Source organism: Schistocerca serialis, chromosome 6 (genome assembly GCF_023864345.2).
Source record: "Schistocerca serialis cubense isolate TAMUIC-IGC-003099 chromosome 6, iqSchSeri2.2, whole genome shotgun sequence".
NCBI lineage: Eukaryota > Metazoa > Arthropoda > Insecta > Orthoptera > Acrididae > Schistocerca > Schistocerca serialis.
In genome coordinates this window covers 451,927,893-451,945,527 of record NC_064643.1, presented here as the reverse complement: position 1 = coordinate 451,945,527, position 17,635 = coordinate 451,927,893, and the positions used below count along the sequence as shown (strand labels likewise).

General features: G+C 42.8%; 1 protein-coding gene across 1 annotated transcript in view; it reads right to left on the bottom strand.

The window, feature by feature from the left end:
- Positions 1 to 1,242: 1,242 nt before the first annotated feature.
- LOC126484194 (uncharacterized) overlaps positions 1,243 to 17,635 on the bottom strand; it is a 549,250-nt gene continuing 532,857 nt past the window's right edge. The window contains exons 8-9 of the mRNA XM_050107608.1: positions 13,390 to 13,584; positions 1,243 to 1,518 (exon numbers count right to left, since the gene is read on the bottom strand). Coding sequence (XP_049963565.1) covers positions 1,382 to 1,518; positions 13,390 to 13,584 — 332 coding nt within the window. The 3' untranslated portion in view covers positions 1,243 to 1,381. The remainder of the gene's footprint in view (positions 1,519 to 13,389; positions 13,585 to 17,635) is intronic.

Here is a 17,635-nt window from a genome sequence, read left to right as displayed (position 1 = left end):
CTTACGCAGCCAGGTATAGAGCAGTTATAAAGTTTAATATAGGCTGGAAACCACAACGCAAACTGGAATTTTTCACATTAACAAACATTGCCAAGGGCAAAAAAAAAAAAAAAAAAAAGAGAAACAAAGAAAAAAAATACTTGCTAGGACCAACCAGGAATCAAACCCAAGACCTTTGGATCTGTAGCAGGCATGGTTTAAGAAAATAATAACAAGGTTCCAAATTAAACACCTTCCAAAAAAAGTTTGTGCGCACAGAGTAGGCCTTAAGAGCAGTAGTGTGAGATATATTAGTTTAACGTGCTTTTAGTTCTGAAATATATTACTGGTATTCAAAAATATTTGTGTGTCCAGAAAAGATCCCTCATGACAAAAGTGTTGAGATATGTTAGTGTATCCCGCTTTTCATTAAGATAAATTCCTTTCAAAAATATGTGTGTCTTCAGAAAAGATGTCCCATGACAGTACCTTGAGGAATATCAGTATAAACTGTACTCAGAAACAGTGAGTTTTCACTCCTGTGTCACTGAAAATCAGAGGCTTTGGCATCACAGCGTATGCCCGATATTTCGCGTCATCATTTTTTTTGTTTTTTTTTTTGTTTTCAGTCCCAATGCTTTCTGTTGCCGTTAGGCAGAAATCAATGGTTACCAAAAATCAACAAATTCTTTTTACTTTTAATATCTTATTGAATGAATGGTTTCCATCTACAGGTAATGAATTAAGTGACTGGAGTTATAACTTCAAATATATTACAAGTTTAACTTGTTTGATTGAAAGAGATTATTTGAAATCTCCAGATTGATGAGAAGCCTTTTTTATCACGTCTCTGCCGCATATTTTGCCACGAGGCCAAGAATGTGACGTTTTTAAGATGACAAATGCTGTGAAAAATGAGTCCTAATAACATCTTAGCAAAAATAATTATCTACATTGAATTATGTAGCAGATTTGTAACGCTTGAAATCACTAGTATCGTGGAGAGATTTGGTTGGCATGCCGTGATTGGACACTGCATTCTATTAGTACATTCGGTATGTAGGAATAACCCTGCCAGTGAGCAACAAAATGACTTTTGTTATTAACTAATCGTGAGCTAATTACAAAAAAAGAGGCTGTGATGGCTATAGATTATTCAAATGTTAGCTTTGTAAGCTTGAAGAAAGACACGACAGAAATGATTTATATGATAAACAGGTTAATTTATTTGCCGACACAATTATTCAAAATGTTTATTAGAGCAATTGCGTACACATATTTTCAAATGAATTTGTGTGGTTACAAAATTTGTCGTTGTGCGTGTTGCTACTTTTATAGTAATTCTGTAGTACAAAAATAATGTCTGAGTGTTTGCGAAGTGACGTGAGGCAGAATCGGGTGGCTAGCGCCGAGCGCGCTCCACGTCGTGGTTCTGACGAGCGGCCGCCGCCGCCGCCGCAGCAGCAGCAGCAGCTGGCGCCACGTTCGCTGCTCCCTGCTCCTCCTGCACCGCCTGAGCCTCTAACCGCCGGTTCTTTCCTGCAACACACACAGCGATTGATCAGATTCGTACAGGTTAACGAATAAGCATTAAACATACGTCTTCCAGCAAAATCTTTAACCATACACGTGTAGTCTAACGATCGCGCGGGAATTTGTGTTTCGCAGGTGCTATGTTATTCCAGAAAGAGAAAGTCGTAAATATGAGGAGCGGTCGAAAAGTTTCTAGCCCGAGATATTTACCGTAATGTTCGCACAAACACCACCACCTACTTTTATGAAGACTCTGAGTGGGTATGCAAGTCAAATTTCGCGTCTCCATCTTCGTTAGTTTTGTCGCTAGAATGCGTTGTACACCGCAGCTTGCCCCGATACCTCTCCAGGTCCAGACCGAATTCACAACCAGTTTCTTCGCCATCTCTCGGCGCACTGTCAGGGTGACTTATTCGCCCTGTTTAACCGGATCTGGACGGAGGGCGTTTTCCCAACTCGTTGGCAGGATAGCTTTACCATCCTGGTGCTGAAACCTGGTGCAGATCCGTTGGTGGTTGATAGCTATCGCCCTATCAGCCTTCCCAACGTTATGTGCAAACTCCTGGAATGGATGGTGAGTCGACGGCTCATGTGGATCCCGGGGCCTCCTGGCCCAGCAACAGGGGGGCTTCCGTCAGGGCCGCTCAGCGATCGACAATTTAGTCTCCCTAGAGTCGGCTATTCGTACAGCTTTTACTCGGCGAGAACATCTAGTTGCTGTTTTCTTTGATCTTCGGAAGGCGTACGATACCACCTGGTGCCATCATATCCTTGCTACGCTGCACGAATGGGGCTTACGGGGTCCACTTCCGATTTTTCTACGGAATTTTCTCTCCAATCGCTCCTTTCGGGTTAGAGTTGGCACTTATTTTAGCTCTGCTCATATTCAGGAGAACGTTGTCCTGCAGGGCTCGGTTCTCAGTGTTCCCTTCTTTTTGGTGGCGATTCCTCTCTATATGCCGATGACTTATGTCTTTATTACAGTTCCCCAAGCATCAGTGTCGCTGAACGGCGGCCGCAAGGGGCTATCCGTAAGGCACATTTTTGGGCATCCAGCCATGGTTTTCAGTTCCCAGCCTCTAAGACCCGAGTGGTGCATTTCTGTTGTCGTCTAACGGTCCACCTCCATCCAGAGCTCTAGCTTGCCAATGAACTCCTTCGTTTTGAGGGAACGCATCGCTTTCTTGGCATGCTGTTTGATGCCTCAACTCACTTGGACACCTCATCTTCGCAAGCTTAAACAATGGTGCTGGCGGCACTTCAACATCGTTCGCTGCCTCAGCCACACCATTTGAGGGGGCTGCACGAACAACCCTCCTACAGCTCTATAAGGCCTTAATCCAGTCCCGTCTCGATTACGGGAGCGTGGTGTACGACCCAGCAACACCTTCAATGTTGCAGATCCTCGACCCGATACACCATTGTGGTGTCAGACTGGCGACAGGTGTCTTCCGCACTAGTCCGGTGACTAGCCTTCTTGTAGAAGCTGGAATCCCTCCCCTACGATTCCGCTGACAACAATTGCTTGCGTCCTACATCGCCTGCGTCCATGCCTCGGCCGACTACCCAAACCGCAAGCTCCTTTTTCCATCTTCTGCACTCTCCTCCCCACGACGGCGGCCTAGGTCGGGTCTCCCGATCGCGGTACGCGTTCATTCCCTTCTCTTGTCACTCAAGTCCTTTCCCCTTCCTCCATCCTTCCGGCCCTCTTCTTCTACCCCTCCTTGGTGCCTCAATCGCTTGCAGCTTTGCTTGGATTTGTCCTGCAACTCCAAGTCCTCCGTTCAACCTGCCAGTCTTCGTCAACAATTCATGGCTCTTCTTGCCTCGTTTCGCGATGCAGATGTAGTCTACACTGATGGTTCTGTGGTCGATGGACGCACTGGGTTTGCTTTCATCCACGGGGACTACGTTGAGCAGCGTTCCCTGCCTTGTGGGAGCAGTATCTTCACTGCAGAGCTGGTTGCTCTTTATCGTGCACTCTCTCACCTTTCCTCCTGCCCTGGGGAGTCATTTGTCATATGCAGTGACTCCCTGAGTTGATTGCAAGCACTCGACCAGTGTTTTTCTCGGGACTCTTTGGTACGCGGTATTCAAGATGCTGTTTTTGCTCTCACCAAGTGTGGTCGTTCAGCGACGTTTGTGTGGACACTGGGCCACATTGGCATATCAGGAAACGAACGTGTCGATCGATTGGCCAAGCAGGCCACCACTTTGCCACCCCTGGAGCTTGGTCTCGTGGAAAGAGACCTCTGGTCAGCCCTAAATTGCAGCTCTGGAGCTCTGAATGGTCTGTCTTGAACACACCAAATAAGCTCCACATGGTAAAATCATCCACAACCGTATGGAACTCATCCTTGAGGAGCACGTGTAAGGACTAAGTTGTTCTCTGCCGTCTCTGAATTGGACATACACGGTTGACCTACAGCTGTCTCCTTCGCCATGAGAATTCGTCCAAGTAACGCTGTGATGCAGGGCTGACAGCGGTCCATCTTCTGATGGACTGCCCCCTTTTAGCCCCCTTGCGGCAGTCCTTTAATTTACGAGCTGCACTTCCTTTAATTCTAGGTGACGATGCTTCTGTAGCTGACTCAGTTTTACATTTTATCTGTGCAGCTGGGTTTTATCACTCACTCTAGTGTGGGCGCTCTCGCATGATTTCTCAGGCTGCACTCACTCCAGCGACTTTTAATTGTGACGTGGATACCAAAATAGTGTCTTTTATGGTAACAAGTTGTGTTGGTACCTCCATCAACGCTTTCCAGCTGGAGGTTCATCGTTTGTAGTTGAGTGGTTGACCTTTTACCTGATCCATCAACCACTTTAGTCTGTTTTACTCTGCTCCTTTTAAGTATCCTCTATTTTGTGTTATTGCGGTGTTCATTTTGGCTGGGTGTCCGACTTCAAACGTGGGAGACTGCGTGTGGAAGATGCGCCAAGGAGCAGAAGGCCTGTTACCGTTGTCACAGACGAAAGAGTTACTGCAGTTCACGATACGATTTTGCAGGATCGTCGAACAGTGTTGCAGCACGTTGAAACCACATTTGGAATATCCCATAGGCGCCCTCTTGACATTCTTGTGGATATTTTGGGAATGCAGAAAGTTTCACCTCAGTGGGTCCCGAAAGACTTGAACGCAGATAGGAGATGAGAGTGTGCGCAGTGTTGTGAAGAAATCTTCCACCAATTTCAAGCAATTTGGGATGCAGAAGGGGTAATCATGGCGGATTACTTTCAAAAGGGCGTAACTATCAACGAATCTTACTATTGCACCCTTCTGCGCCATTTGAGAGAAGAGATAATGAAAAAAAGTACAGGAAAATTGGCGCGCAGCTTTCTTTTGCATCAGGACAACGCACCGGCACACAAAGGTCTCGCAACACTGGAAACTGCGTGACTGTGGGTTCGAATCGTTACGTCATCCGCCATATTCTCTAGATTTGCCTCTAACGGACTATTCTTTTTTCCCAAACCTAAGAAAAGACGTTCTTTGGAACGACGATTTGACAATGATGATGCAGTGATTGATGCTGTGAACGCTTTGTTGGAATTGAAATCGAAGAGCTTTTATTTGATTGGTTTGCAGAAGTTATCTGAGCGTGCCCACAAGTGCATTAGTGTACACAGGCAATACTTCGAAAAATAAATTGGTATTATGAAATTTCTGTCATTCTTTATTTGTTAAGCTAGAAACATTTCGACCCACCCCCCTTGTATGGGAAACAATTTTATAGGTCCTGCTTCTTGGAAACAAATTCGTTCTACTTCATTCTGGGACAGTTTGCGAATAGTGCTCTGATTTACAGTAGACCGCAGTATCAATCGGTCATAGTTAAACCACTTATTTTTATTGTGATACTATATTAAAAACCCTGTGGGTTGTATCTTAATAAACATATTATTTGAAAAAGAAGAATGTGTGGATGTAGATTCAAGAGAAGCAGAAATGAAAGTAAGCTTCATGAAACTGAACATATGAGGTGGTAACCAAAAAAACAGGAATTATTTTTTTAAAAGCTATGTATTTTCAAATTGTTTACAAAAGAACCCTATTCTCTTCAAAATACTCTCCTTTACAACTAATACAGTCGTCCCACCGGTTCTTCCACTGTTCGAAACATTTTTTTTTTGTAGTCATTTTTAGAAATGGCTGACAGCTCCTCCCTCGTTTTTTTCCACTTGACTACTTCAATGTTGTCAAATCGGTGTCCTTTCATGCCTCTTTTCATGTGTGGAAATTAGAAAAAGTCCTGTGGAGCCAGATAAGGCGAGTAAGGTGCATGGGGCAGTGGAACCATGCCATATTTAGCCAAAAACTGTCTAACAGAGATGGCTGTGAGTGCAGATGCGTTTTCGTGGTGGAAGAACTAGTCTACTGTCTGCCACAAATCGAGTGTTTTTTTGACGAACACCGAGCTCCAAGATAACCCAATAATCTCTGACATTTGATCAACTGTCTGTCGACAGTCTGTGAGCACAAGCCCTTGAATTTATTTCAATATTTTCGTCGATTTGGGCGGTTGATAGACGTCCAGAAACGAGGTTTGTCATGAATCGACATTTTGAAATCGAGCGAACCACTAGTACACTCGAGTTTTTCCCATAGCGTCATCTTGGTACGCCATTATTAACTTTAAAACAGTTTCAGCCACATTTTTACCAAGTAGCAAACAAAATTTCACAGCTGCTCGCTGTTCACTTAAACCTGCCATCATAAAAAACGAAACAAAAACAAAACAGCGCTAGCAAAAGCCATCACTGCAGACAGACCAAACAAGCCATGTCGACAACACAGGCGGCACTGAACTGGCAGAGTTGCGCTATACGTGCTTGGCGGCAGAAATGTGTACTACACGAGCTCAGCCCACAGCAACGTTATTCTGTTTTTTTTTTTTTTTTTTCGGGTACCCCCTTCTAGCAGTGCCCTGTTCTCAAAAGAGTATTGACAAAATTTCAGCTCAAAAAGTCAGGAGAGTGGTACAAAACTTGTTTTGAGCGATATTTTTATACGCAGGTCAGGAGGTTAACTGTTAACAATGTAATACCATTCTGTTGAGTGTTTCAGGCACTCCTTCCCCAAATTTTGTCGCACTAGGAGGCTTTATACAGTACACCTATTTAATATTGTCTGATAGTAGCTTCAAGGAGGCGGTTTGATGCAGTCACAAGCAAAAATTGCTGTCAACCAAAGTACTAATTTTATATTTCCAGTAAATCATGTACATATCTTAAGTCAATCTCGGGCCGGGGGAAAGCATAAACTATATCTCACCATCAAAGATTTTGAACAGAGGTTGGGAAAGTGCCGCCCCGCCCCACCCATTTTTTTCATTGATACCCTGTTAATCTGATGCCACAAGCAACGAAATTTGTGGTGACAGAGTTGCCTAAATTGTACCACTTTTGAGAGTTTATTTATTATATATTGAACAGTAAATTATTATTTAAACGATGTCATCTTGAACTCATTGGAGTAACAAGGGGGTGTATCATACTCCGTGCACCTTTCGCAGAGGGACGCCAAATGGTCTCCAAGACAAACAAGACTCCCGGAAAATATATTATTATTAAATTCTGTACATTAAATTACTATGTGTGTTTCTGTAAGGAGGGAGGGGAGCGCTAATAAAGTGTTGTGCCTCGGGCTCCAGTAATGCTCGCTATTATGTTCGCTACGCAGCAGCTTCAGCGACAGGATGTTGTTCTTGGTATCTGATTCGAAGAACGGAAATTTGAGGAAAGTAAACACACTAAACACAATTTTCTAAACATTTGGAAGTGGTACGAATTGATCCATACATTGTACCACTCTTACAGTTAATGTTCCTGAGTTGAAAGATATGCCTCAGACTACATCTAAGGAAATGTTCCACATTTTAGTTCTTACATCACTGTTTACAGGCATTGCGATACAACTTTTTCCCTCCTTTCCCCACCCCTGCACACCTCGCGCGAACCCACATTTTATATTTCATGCAGTGACTATTTCTTCCATTCATTCTTCTTCGCAAAATTCGCTATTCCAATTCTCTATTTTACTGATGAATTATTGTGGTGGCCTCCGAGCAATCTCTCCAAAACACTTCCGTTTGACTGGTGGAGCTATAATTCTATATTTCTTTTTCCTTTGTTTCGGTTAGTTTTTCCTGGGTGGGCACTTTGAGCCCACTTTGTTACATGCCATGCAGATCTGAATACAGATTCATGATTGTCTCAAAGCTAAGGTTATTTCATGTTTGGTCATCCACAAATAAAACATTATGTTGGCAATTACCTTATAACAGCAATTCTTTTCACCATGTACCCAAAAAGTTAGATAAAAAATAGCAAAAGCAACATTGTCGTTAGACGTTCTGCTCTTCAACACACAGAACTTATAACTGACAGTATGGCTCAAAGAAGCATATGTAGTTCATGCTGATCTCTCTAAAAGTCGTATTGTACAAGAGGTATATATTTTTCAGTACTGGTACGAATTTGTAGCCGATACAATATAGGCATTTCTTCCATATTAACGGGAAAATATTGTTTATAATAATAATAATAATAATAATAATAATAATAATAATAATAATGTTAAATTACTCTTTAATATCATTCTTGAAAAAATTATCAGGACATGGGAAAAAGAAGTCAAAGGAATCCAAATTGGCATTAGAAAAGATAATAGATTCAATGTGAAGTGTTTAGCTTTTGCGGATGACCTTGCAATCCTCACAAATAATAGAAAAGAAGCCACTAACGCCATAGAGAAGTTACGCGAAATTGCACAAAGAACTGGCCTGCAAATCTCATATGAGAAAACCCAGTACATAGAAAGAGTGCCACAAGATTGCCTATTGTGACTACCCATGGGAAAATCGTACAAGTACCACATTTTAAGTACCTGGGAGAAATCATCCAGCCATCAGGGATCAACCTAAAGGCCAATGAGGAAAGAATAAAAAAAACTACAGAAAGCATATAAACTCACGTGGAACTATTATAACAAAAAGTTTTTGGCCCGATACAAGAGCAAGGAATCTGGAAGAAGAGACTATCATCAGAATTATATAAATACACAGACAAGATTGCAGATACAATAAGGAAAAGAAGAATGCAGTTCTACGGACATATCCACAGGATGAATGAAAACAGAATTTCAAAGCGAATTCTTAAAGTCATCAACTCAGGCAGGGGAAAACAAAATGGATAAAAGAAGTTGAAGAGGACCTCAGACAAGCACACATAACAGTAAACGATGCAGAAAATAGAACTGAATTCAGGAACATCATCAAAAAACATAAATTTGACACCACAACACAGAAGAGACCAGGATGCAAATGGACGGCGGAGCGAAAGAAACAACACAGTGAACACATGAAGAAAATTTGGGCTCAGAAAAACATAAACAATCATCATAAAGGAACTGAAGTTCAAACGCTCTCTTAAATGGGAATAATCGAAAATAATAATAATAATGTATTATTATTATGTCGCGGCGGTTATAGTTAAAGGAAATGATTCCTGTTTCACAAATTAGTATTCCAGAGATCTATACATCATTTGACAATTTCATATGGTGATTAAATGTAATGCAGGATTAAGGGGATAATATATTGCAGTAAGTCGCTATACTGAAGCTCTTACAGAAAAGATATATGCTGCTGGAATCGTTGACTTGAGCTAGTATGTTGTTTATGTGTATCGAGGCAAACAAGAGCTATAGATGGTGCTTTGTGAGCGAAAGTTACAATCTTCAGCTTTCCATCTTTGAGGCAGGGTGAATGTTGTATAAAATGACAACATTTTGGTAATTTCCATAGGTGTCTTTTTTTAGTTGTGCCGAGCAGAGACTCGGAATGTTTTTTTTCTGAATGCCAAGAAAGCTTGTTGGACAGACAGCAATCGAGATCTGCGCTCAAAACAGCTATTCAAATTGTCGAAATGTTGTGCAAAATTACTAACGAACAAGGCTGCAAGCTGAGAAATCTGAGATCAGATTGTACTGCGTTTTCCACCTAGCCCACGTGAGCCAACTCATAGATCGAGAATTGTATTTTATACACTAAAAGCTGATTGGGTCCAAAATGTGGAAGAACGCATTCGAATAACGAAGAATTGCTCGACGAAAGTGGTGAATTAAACTAATACATTGAAACTTACAAGCAAGTGTAATCAGTGTGCCAGACCAGACTCGAACCTAGGATCTGCGCGTTTCATGGACAAGTGCTCTACTAACTGAGCTATCCAAGCACACCTCACAACCAGTTAAATTTCACTTCCGCCATTGCCTCATCTCCTGCATTCCAAACTTCACAGAAGTTCTCCTGCATTCCCTATGGGTCTAGCACTCCCGGAAGAAAGTCAAAAGTCCCAAGTTCGAGTCCCGGTCCGGCACAAAGTTTTAATCCCCCAGTACGTTTAGAACAATGGCACACCCCGCTGCAGGGTGAAGCTGATGTATTTTTCATATATTGAGTCAGGGGAGAGAAACAAAGGAATCCTGCAAAATGAGCGTGTAGGGTGCATTTTAATGATAGGTTTCATTAGTCTTGTAGACTCCTATAAAAATTTCTTCAACATAAATTTCCACAACTTCATAATTTTGCAGCTACAATTACGTCGATGTTTGGACATAAATATTCGCGCGGGCAACTTTTTTCCACAATGAAGGGAACGAAATCTATCCACAGAAGTGACAACAACGTTGATATTTTATTGAGAAGCAAAATAACTAGCATTCATTGACATGCAGTGTTTCTGTGTGCGAATAAAATAGTCACAAAATACATACTGATATCAATTTAAGCTTCGTCCGGAAACGACATCCATCATAAGGCTACACCAATCGTAACAAATAAAATGTTTTTTACTTAACTGCATCATGTTAATTCCTTCATTAATTAAAACAACTAAGTTTAATTTTATTGTCATTTCTCGTCAGTGGAACAGCCTTAGGAAATAAATTCGCCACGAAAGGTGTTAAATTACCACCGAGAAGCGATACATCTCTATGGAACTTTTAGCAGCCTTAGAAGAGACGCGTTGATAGCAGTTCCTTGCGCCGAACTGTACTGTTCAGATTCGTCCTCCCCTACTCTCCTCTTCCCCTCCCATACTCGCCGGAACCGCTTGGTGAGGCGTTAGAGTAAGCCAGCTTGCAAAGCAGATCGCTGAACAGGTCTGATTGAAGCAATCATTCTTCCAGCACTGTACACGCGACTGGCATGGGAAGAAATTTTAATATGTGGTATGATGGAAAGTACCCTATACCATGCACTTTACGTTAGTTTGCAGAGTATCGATGTAGATGTAGACGTATAACCTGTTACCAGAAGTACCACGCCATTAAAATGGTAGGGCTGTAGGACATTGAAGTACAAAGTAGATGTGTTGCTTTGATCGACCTGGAAGAGCGGTAAATTAAGTGTTGTACATAGTTTATGTCCCATAAACCGTTCATTTTAGCTGGCGAAGGCATGATAGGAGGGGGCGGCTGGCACCGCGGAAAATAATGGAACAGATGAACATCCGAAAACCAAAATGGCTACAGCTCGTTCAAAATCTCCATTACTGTACTACAGTCTATAGCTTGAGCCTTGTTCCGCAGGGTCAGCTATCGTTAATCCGATTTGGCATGTTAATGTGTAAGAGGTGGCTGGATGCCCTTCCTGCCGCCACCCCGTACTGCCCGGGACGGGAATAGTGTACCCCAACTGTCTGCGTCGAGTGGTAACCATGGAATAGTGCGAATGTGCTCAGATGCCTGCGAGCTATGTAACTGAGGCGGAACAAGGGGACCAGCCCGGTATTCACCTAGCAGGATGTGGAAAACCGCCTAAAAATCACATCCAGGCTGGCCGGCACATCGGCCCTCGTCGTTAATCCGCCGGGCGGATTCGATCCGGGGCTGGCGCGCATACCAGAGTCCAGGAAGCAGTGCGCTAGCGCTCTCGGCTACCCTGGTGGGTCCATTGCTGTACTACAGTGACGTCCTTTTGCCCGGCTTAGCGCAGCAACTCGACGTGGCATGGACTCAACAAGTCTTTGGAAGTCCCCTACAAAAAATATTGAGGCTTGCTGCCGCTATAGCGTCCAGAATTGCGAGAGTGTTGCCTGTGCAGGATTTTGCGCACGAACTGACCTCTCGATTATGTACCATAGATGTTCGATGAAATACATGTCTGGCGATCTGGGTGACCAAATAATTCCCTCAAATTGTCCAGAGTGTTCTTCAAATCAAGCATATGCAATTGTGGCTCTGTGACACGGTGCATTGTCATCTATAAAAATTCCGTTGTTGTTTGGGATGATGAAGTCCATGAATGGCTTCAAGTAGTCTCCAAATAATTCAGTTGGACCAGAAGACACAGTCCATATCCGATGTAAACACAGCCCACACCATTATGGAGCCACCACCAGCTTGCACAGTTCTTTTTGGGGTCTGCACCACACTCGGAATGTACCATCAGCTCTTAGCAACTAAAATCGGGACTAATCTGACCAGGCCACGGTTTTCCAGTTGTCTGGGGTCCAATCGATATGGTTGCAAACCCAAGAGAGGTGCTGCACGCGATGTCGTGCTCTTAGAAAAGGCACTCGCGTCGGTCGTCTGCTGCCACAGCCCGTTAACGCCGAATTACGGAAAAGCCGTTGTTAAGTGAAGGTCGTCGGCCACTCCGTTGTCCTTGGGCAGAGGTAATGCCCGAAATTTGGTATTCTCCACACCCTTGACTATTTGGATCTCAGAATACTGAATTCTCCAACGATTTCCGAAATGCAATGTCCCACGCGTCTGGCTCCAACTACCATTCCACGTTCACAGTCTGTAAATTTCCGTCCTGAGGCCATAACCAGGTCGTAAAGTACCCTACATACGAATCACCTGAGTACAAATGACATCTGCACCAATGTACCGTCCTTTTATGTTACTGCCACTTGTTTATGTACATATCGCTAGCCCATGACTTCTGTCATCTTAGTGTACCGGGTGATCAAAAAGTCAGTATAAATTTGAATACTGAATAAATCATGGAATAATGTAGATAGAGAGGTACAAATTGACACACATGCTTGGAATGGCATGGGGTTTTATTAGAAAAAAATAAATAAATACAAAAGTTCAAAAAATGTCCGACAGATGGCGCTTCATCTGATCAGAATAGCAATGATTAGCATAACAAAGTAAGACAAAGCGAAGATGATGTCCTTTACAGAAAATGCTCAATATGTCCACCATCATTCCTCAACAATAGCTGTAGTCGAGGAGTAATGTTGTGAACAGCACTGTAAAGCATGTCCGGAGACATTGGCGTCGGATGTTGTCTTTCAGCATCCCTAGAGATGTCAGTCGATCATGATACACTTGCGATTTCAGGTAACCCCAAAGCCAGTATTCGCACGGACTGAGGTCTGGGGACCTGGGAGGCCAAGCATGACGAAAGTGGCAGCTGAGCGCACGATCATCACCAAACGACGCGCGCAAGAGATCTTTCATGCGTCTAGCAATATGGGGTGGAGCGCCATCCTGCATAAACATCGTACATTCCAGCAGGTGTTTATCAGCTAAGCTGGGGATGATGCGATTCTGTAACATATCGGCGTCCCCCTCACCCGTCACGGTAGCAGTTACAAAACCAGAATCACGCAGTTCCTCGGAAAAAAGAAAAAAAAAGAGGCTCGATAACTTTTTTTTGGTTCTAATAAAACCCCATGTCATTCCAAGCATGTATGTCAATTTTTACCTCTCTGTCTACATTATTCGGTGGTTTATTAAGTTTTCAAATTTATACCGACTTTTTGATCACCCTGTACTTAGGAATCTCTACCATCTACGTACATCTGTATGGCCGCGCAGTGCTACGGCGAGGAAGGGAGACAGAGGAGGTGACTCACGTGCGAGGCGCAGCATGATGAGCCCCCACCAGATGCTCCAGCCCCAGCCGACGAGGCAGAAGACGACGGTGAAGAGCTGCCCCACGGCGATCACCAGGTCCACGCAGCACGCGCCGACGCGCGCCTGCGGGTCGTCGCGCACCGAGAAGCGCGGCTTGCCGAAGCACAGGCAGAACAGCCCGCTGCTCATAGTGCCTGCAGAACACCACCAAACACAACCTATCACTCCCGGGCCACACTTTGCAATGACAAACAGTTTTGGAAAATAAATCCAGGTCAGCTTTTCAAGCCTGCGAAACAATAATGTGCGTAATAAATTCTCAGTGGAACATCCACAGCAGGCCGGAGTGGCCGAGCGGTTCTAGGCGCTTCAGTCTGGAACCGCACGACCGCTACGGTCGCAGGTTCGAATCCTGCTTCGGGCATGGGTGTGTGTGATGTCCTTAGGTTAGTTAGGTTTAAGTAGTTCTAAGTTCTAGGGGACTGATGACCTCAGAAGTTAAGTCCCATAGTGCTCAGAGCCATTTTTTTGGAACATCCACAACGTTTATTTACAGTAATAAAATTTGCTATCCGCAATCGATTATATCCCTCTAGAGCAGCCTGCTCAGCCAGCTCAGCTCCTGTCACCATCATGAAGTAAAAGGTCTGAAGATGATCAAAGTGCAACAGAATGAAATTGGTCACCAATTTAAATAAAATATCTATGCAATCAAAACTGTTTTTAGCAAATTTTATTGATACACCTGTGATCGCTGTTTTCGTAGAACAGTGTTCCAGGAAATATGTTATTTAGGCTGTTCGTGGTGAATAAAATTCGCTGCAATTGAAATTTCTAAGTGCCTTTATTTGGATAAATGTATGTGCTTTACACGAGTTTCAGGACTTTAATTTCATCTTCAGATGCTATTGAAACAATTTATGAAGAGTAAATAGGATACTAAACAAAAATAATAAATATTAAAATGCCCGTTAAGGCTGTAAACCATCACTGACCGCACTGACCGTGCCGTAGTTGCATACGACCAAATCGTACAGGGTAGTACAGTGAAAAGTAGCATCCCGCCTCCCCTTCGAACATGAATGCAATATTTCCACTTCTGAGTCGAGTAAACAGCCACAACAACGGAGAGTTTTATGTAGTAATCGATTGTTAGCATTCTTCTGTCAGCATTTCTGTTCATTTCGTCAGTGAAGTTAGCCGTTTCTTTCTGCGGTCTGCAAAGTCATTTTCGCGATAGAAGAAAGAATTGACGTTGTGGAAGAGTATGTGAAAATGGGTTCGATTAATGAAACTCGCGAAATTTCGGGGTCAAGTATCCGGATAGAGGACTACCAGCAAACAGAGCAATACATAGTCTGTACAAAATACTGGCGCACTTACGGATCTGTGCAAAATGTAAAATGACAAAGAATTCCTACAGTTCGCACACCAGAAGTTACGGCACACGTTAGCCGAAGAATTATTCGGAGCCCAAAGAAGTCTACACGTAAATTGTCCCAAAAGTAGCATGTAAGTAGGAGGAGTTGCTGGTTGAAGTCTTAGTTTGAAGCCATATCGTATGACGATTGAACAGCAATTACAGGAAGATGATAGTGAGAGACGTGTAGAGTGCTGCACGTGGCTTTTGAATAACATCAACGATGGTTTGTTAGACCCTTTCCATTACATCATGAGCGATGAAGCATGGTTTCATCTTTTCGGTCATGTGAATTCACAGAACACGAGGTACTTGGCAACAGATAACCGTAACATTGTGTTTCAGCAACCACTTCATGATGAAAAATCGGCGTCTGGTGCGGTGTAACAGGAACGCGCATCATTGGAACGATATCTTTTGACGATACCCTCAACACGGTTGCATATATGGAAAGTTCTGATACATTTTGTGAATATGAAAGACACTACTGCTTCTCAGCTAGACGGGTTAACATGTCACATGTCTAAGGTATCCCTTGAAAAAGTCCATGATGTCTCTACTGAGCAACGAACAGTCAGCAAACATTTATGTTCACCATGTTCGCCAGTTCTAACAACATGTTAATTTTTTCTTTTGGGGACGCTTGAAGAGCAAAATCTGTGAAAAAAAAATCCACAAAACAGCGCAGGAACTGAAAGGCAATATGAGCCGTGAAGTTGCCGCCATCGATATCCGAACTTTACGCCGGGCGTATCTGAATTTGCTTAGACGTGCACAGCGGTGTATTGATGTTGCAGGGCGTCACTTTCAGCGTCTTCTGTAAATGTATTTTTCAGTGTATTTTTTATTGTAAATAAACGGTAAGTGAATTTCAGGTCTTCGTTTCTGTAATTTCACTGCATTTCCTTTGTACTTTCAAGGGTACTTTTATCTGCGCCACCCTCTACAAGATCCGTAGAAAAATTAACAAATTTATCCAGTATTATGAGAGAGCCTGTGCGATGAGGCATGAAAACTGCGGGGTCGACCGATAAGAATCGAGATAAACGAGACTAAATCTACAAATATCCACGCATAGACGGTTCCCTAATGGAGTGTGTGTACACTGGAGCGCGCGCTTGCGCTCCACGCGGTCGTCAGTTATACAGGTCATGCTGGGAGTACTCGACATGCAGTTGACAGAGCACTTACATGATAAGTTATTTTTTGTAATTCGACAACTGGTGTTTTAATTGATTGTAACAGCATTTATGCCCGATGTTGGCTTTCTCAAGTCCATGCCTTGTCTTTGGTGGTTCATAGTAGGTCAGTATATGATTGCATGTGTATGGATTTAGTCTTGCTTTTTCGGTCAAACCATGTTTGCCTCGAGTCTTACCGGTCGGCCCGCAACAGGCTCTCTTATACTACTGGATGAATTTGTCAATTTTTCTGTGTAAGTTGTACAGTGTGGTCACACGTAATTAAGGTAGGTTCTAATGATGTTTTACAGTCTTGACAGCCCTTTTAATGTTGCTAATTGTCGTTTTGGCCGTCCCCGGTAGCTGAGTGGTCAGTGCGACAGCGTGTCAATCCTAAGAGCCCGGGTTCGATTCCCGGCTGGGCCGGAGATTTTCTCCGCTCAGGGACTGGGTGTTGTGTTGTCCTAATCATTATCATTTCATCCCCATCGACGCGCAGGTCGCCGAAGTGGCGTCAAATCGAAAGACTTGTACCCGGCGAATGGTCTACACGACGGGAGGCCCTAGTCACACGACATTTATTTATTTGTTGTTGTTTTGCGTCCTATTTAGTCTTCATTAACAGTTGCAGTAGCACCTGAAGATGGGATAAGAGTCCCGAAACCCGGTTAGTGCTCATGTATTCATCCAAATAATGAAAATCTAAAATTAAAGGTGCAGCGGTATTTATTCACCATGTATAACAAAGTACATGTTTAAGAGCAATAACATGTCCAATATCTGTGCCCTCTATCGAATGCGAGGTATCGACACTCTTATTAAAATACTCCGATCTATTATTCTGTGGTCGACTGAATTTCTTGGAGAGCCCAACGTTTCCTTCCAATCTGCCGAGGACATCTATGAGAGCCACATTATCTACACAACAAATGCTTCGGACACATCGCAAAAAATTGATGACTTCATAACAGAAATAACCCCTGTTTTTTATTCATTTTGGAGGTTTTGAACGCAGTCTGGTAGCTATGCCCTGGACTCGCAATTTGGTTTAATCAAATTTCGTAGAAACAGCCCCTTTTGCAACTCGCAGAAAAGTTGAATCTGCGAAGACAACCCTTGTCAAAAACGTTTCCTACAAATCGACCTTTGTCAATTGACGACGGTTACTTTTTGTGAAAGTTGTCAATGTGAGACTACCTTTGAGCACGGTACTTTTTCGAATAATTTGGAAAATGATTCTGTAAGGAAAGTGGATGATATTTATTTAACTTTTTCCTATCACCTGTCTTATAAAAAGGTTTTATGATGAAGCATTGGAATCAGCCTGGATAAATTATTGTGCCAGTGGTGTATCACATAAATCACTAAGTACGTTGCCTATTAAGTCGAAATAACTCTTCAGAATTCTGTTTGAAATTCCATCAACAGCTTATGAACTTTTGTTTTAGAGAACTATTATAGTTCTCTTAATTTCAGCGTAGAGTGTTGGTCTACTCACAGGTCCTAAAAATTTTCTGGAATGACATTTTAATGTATTCTGTTGCTTCTTCAAATTAACCATTTAATCTAATTTGTGTTATATTTTGACAGTGGTTGTTAAAAATAATCGCAACTGGTGAATTATCGCCCACAACATTGTCATTC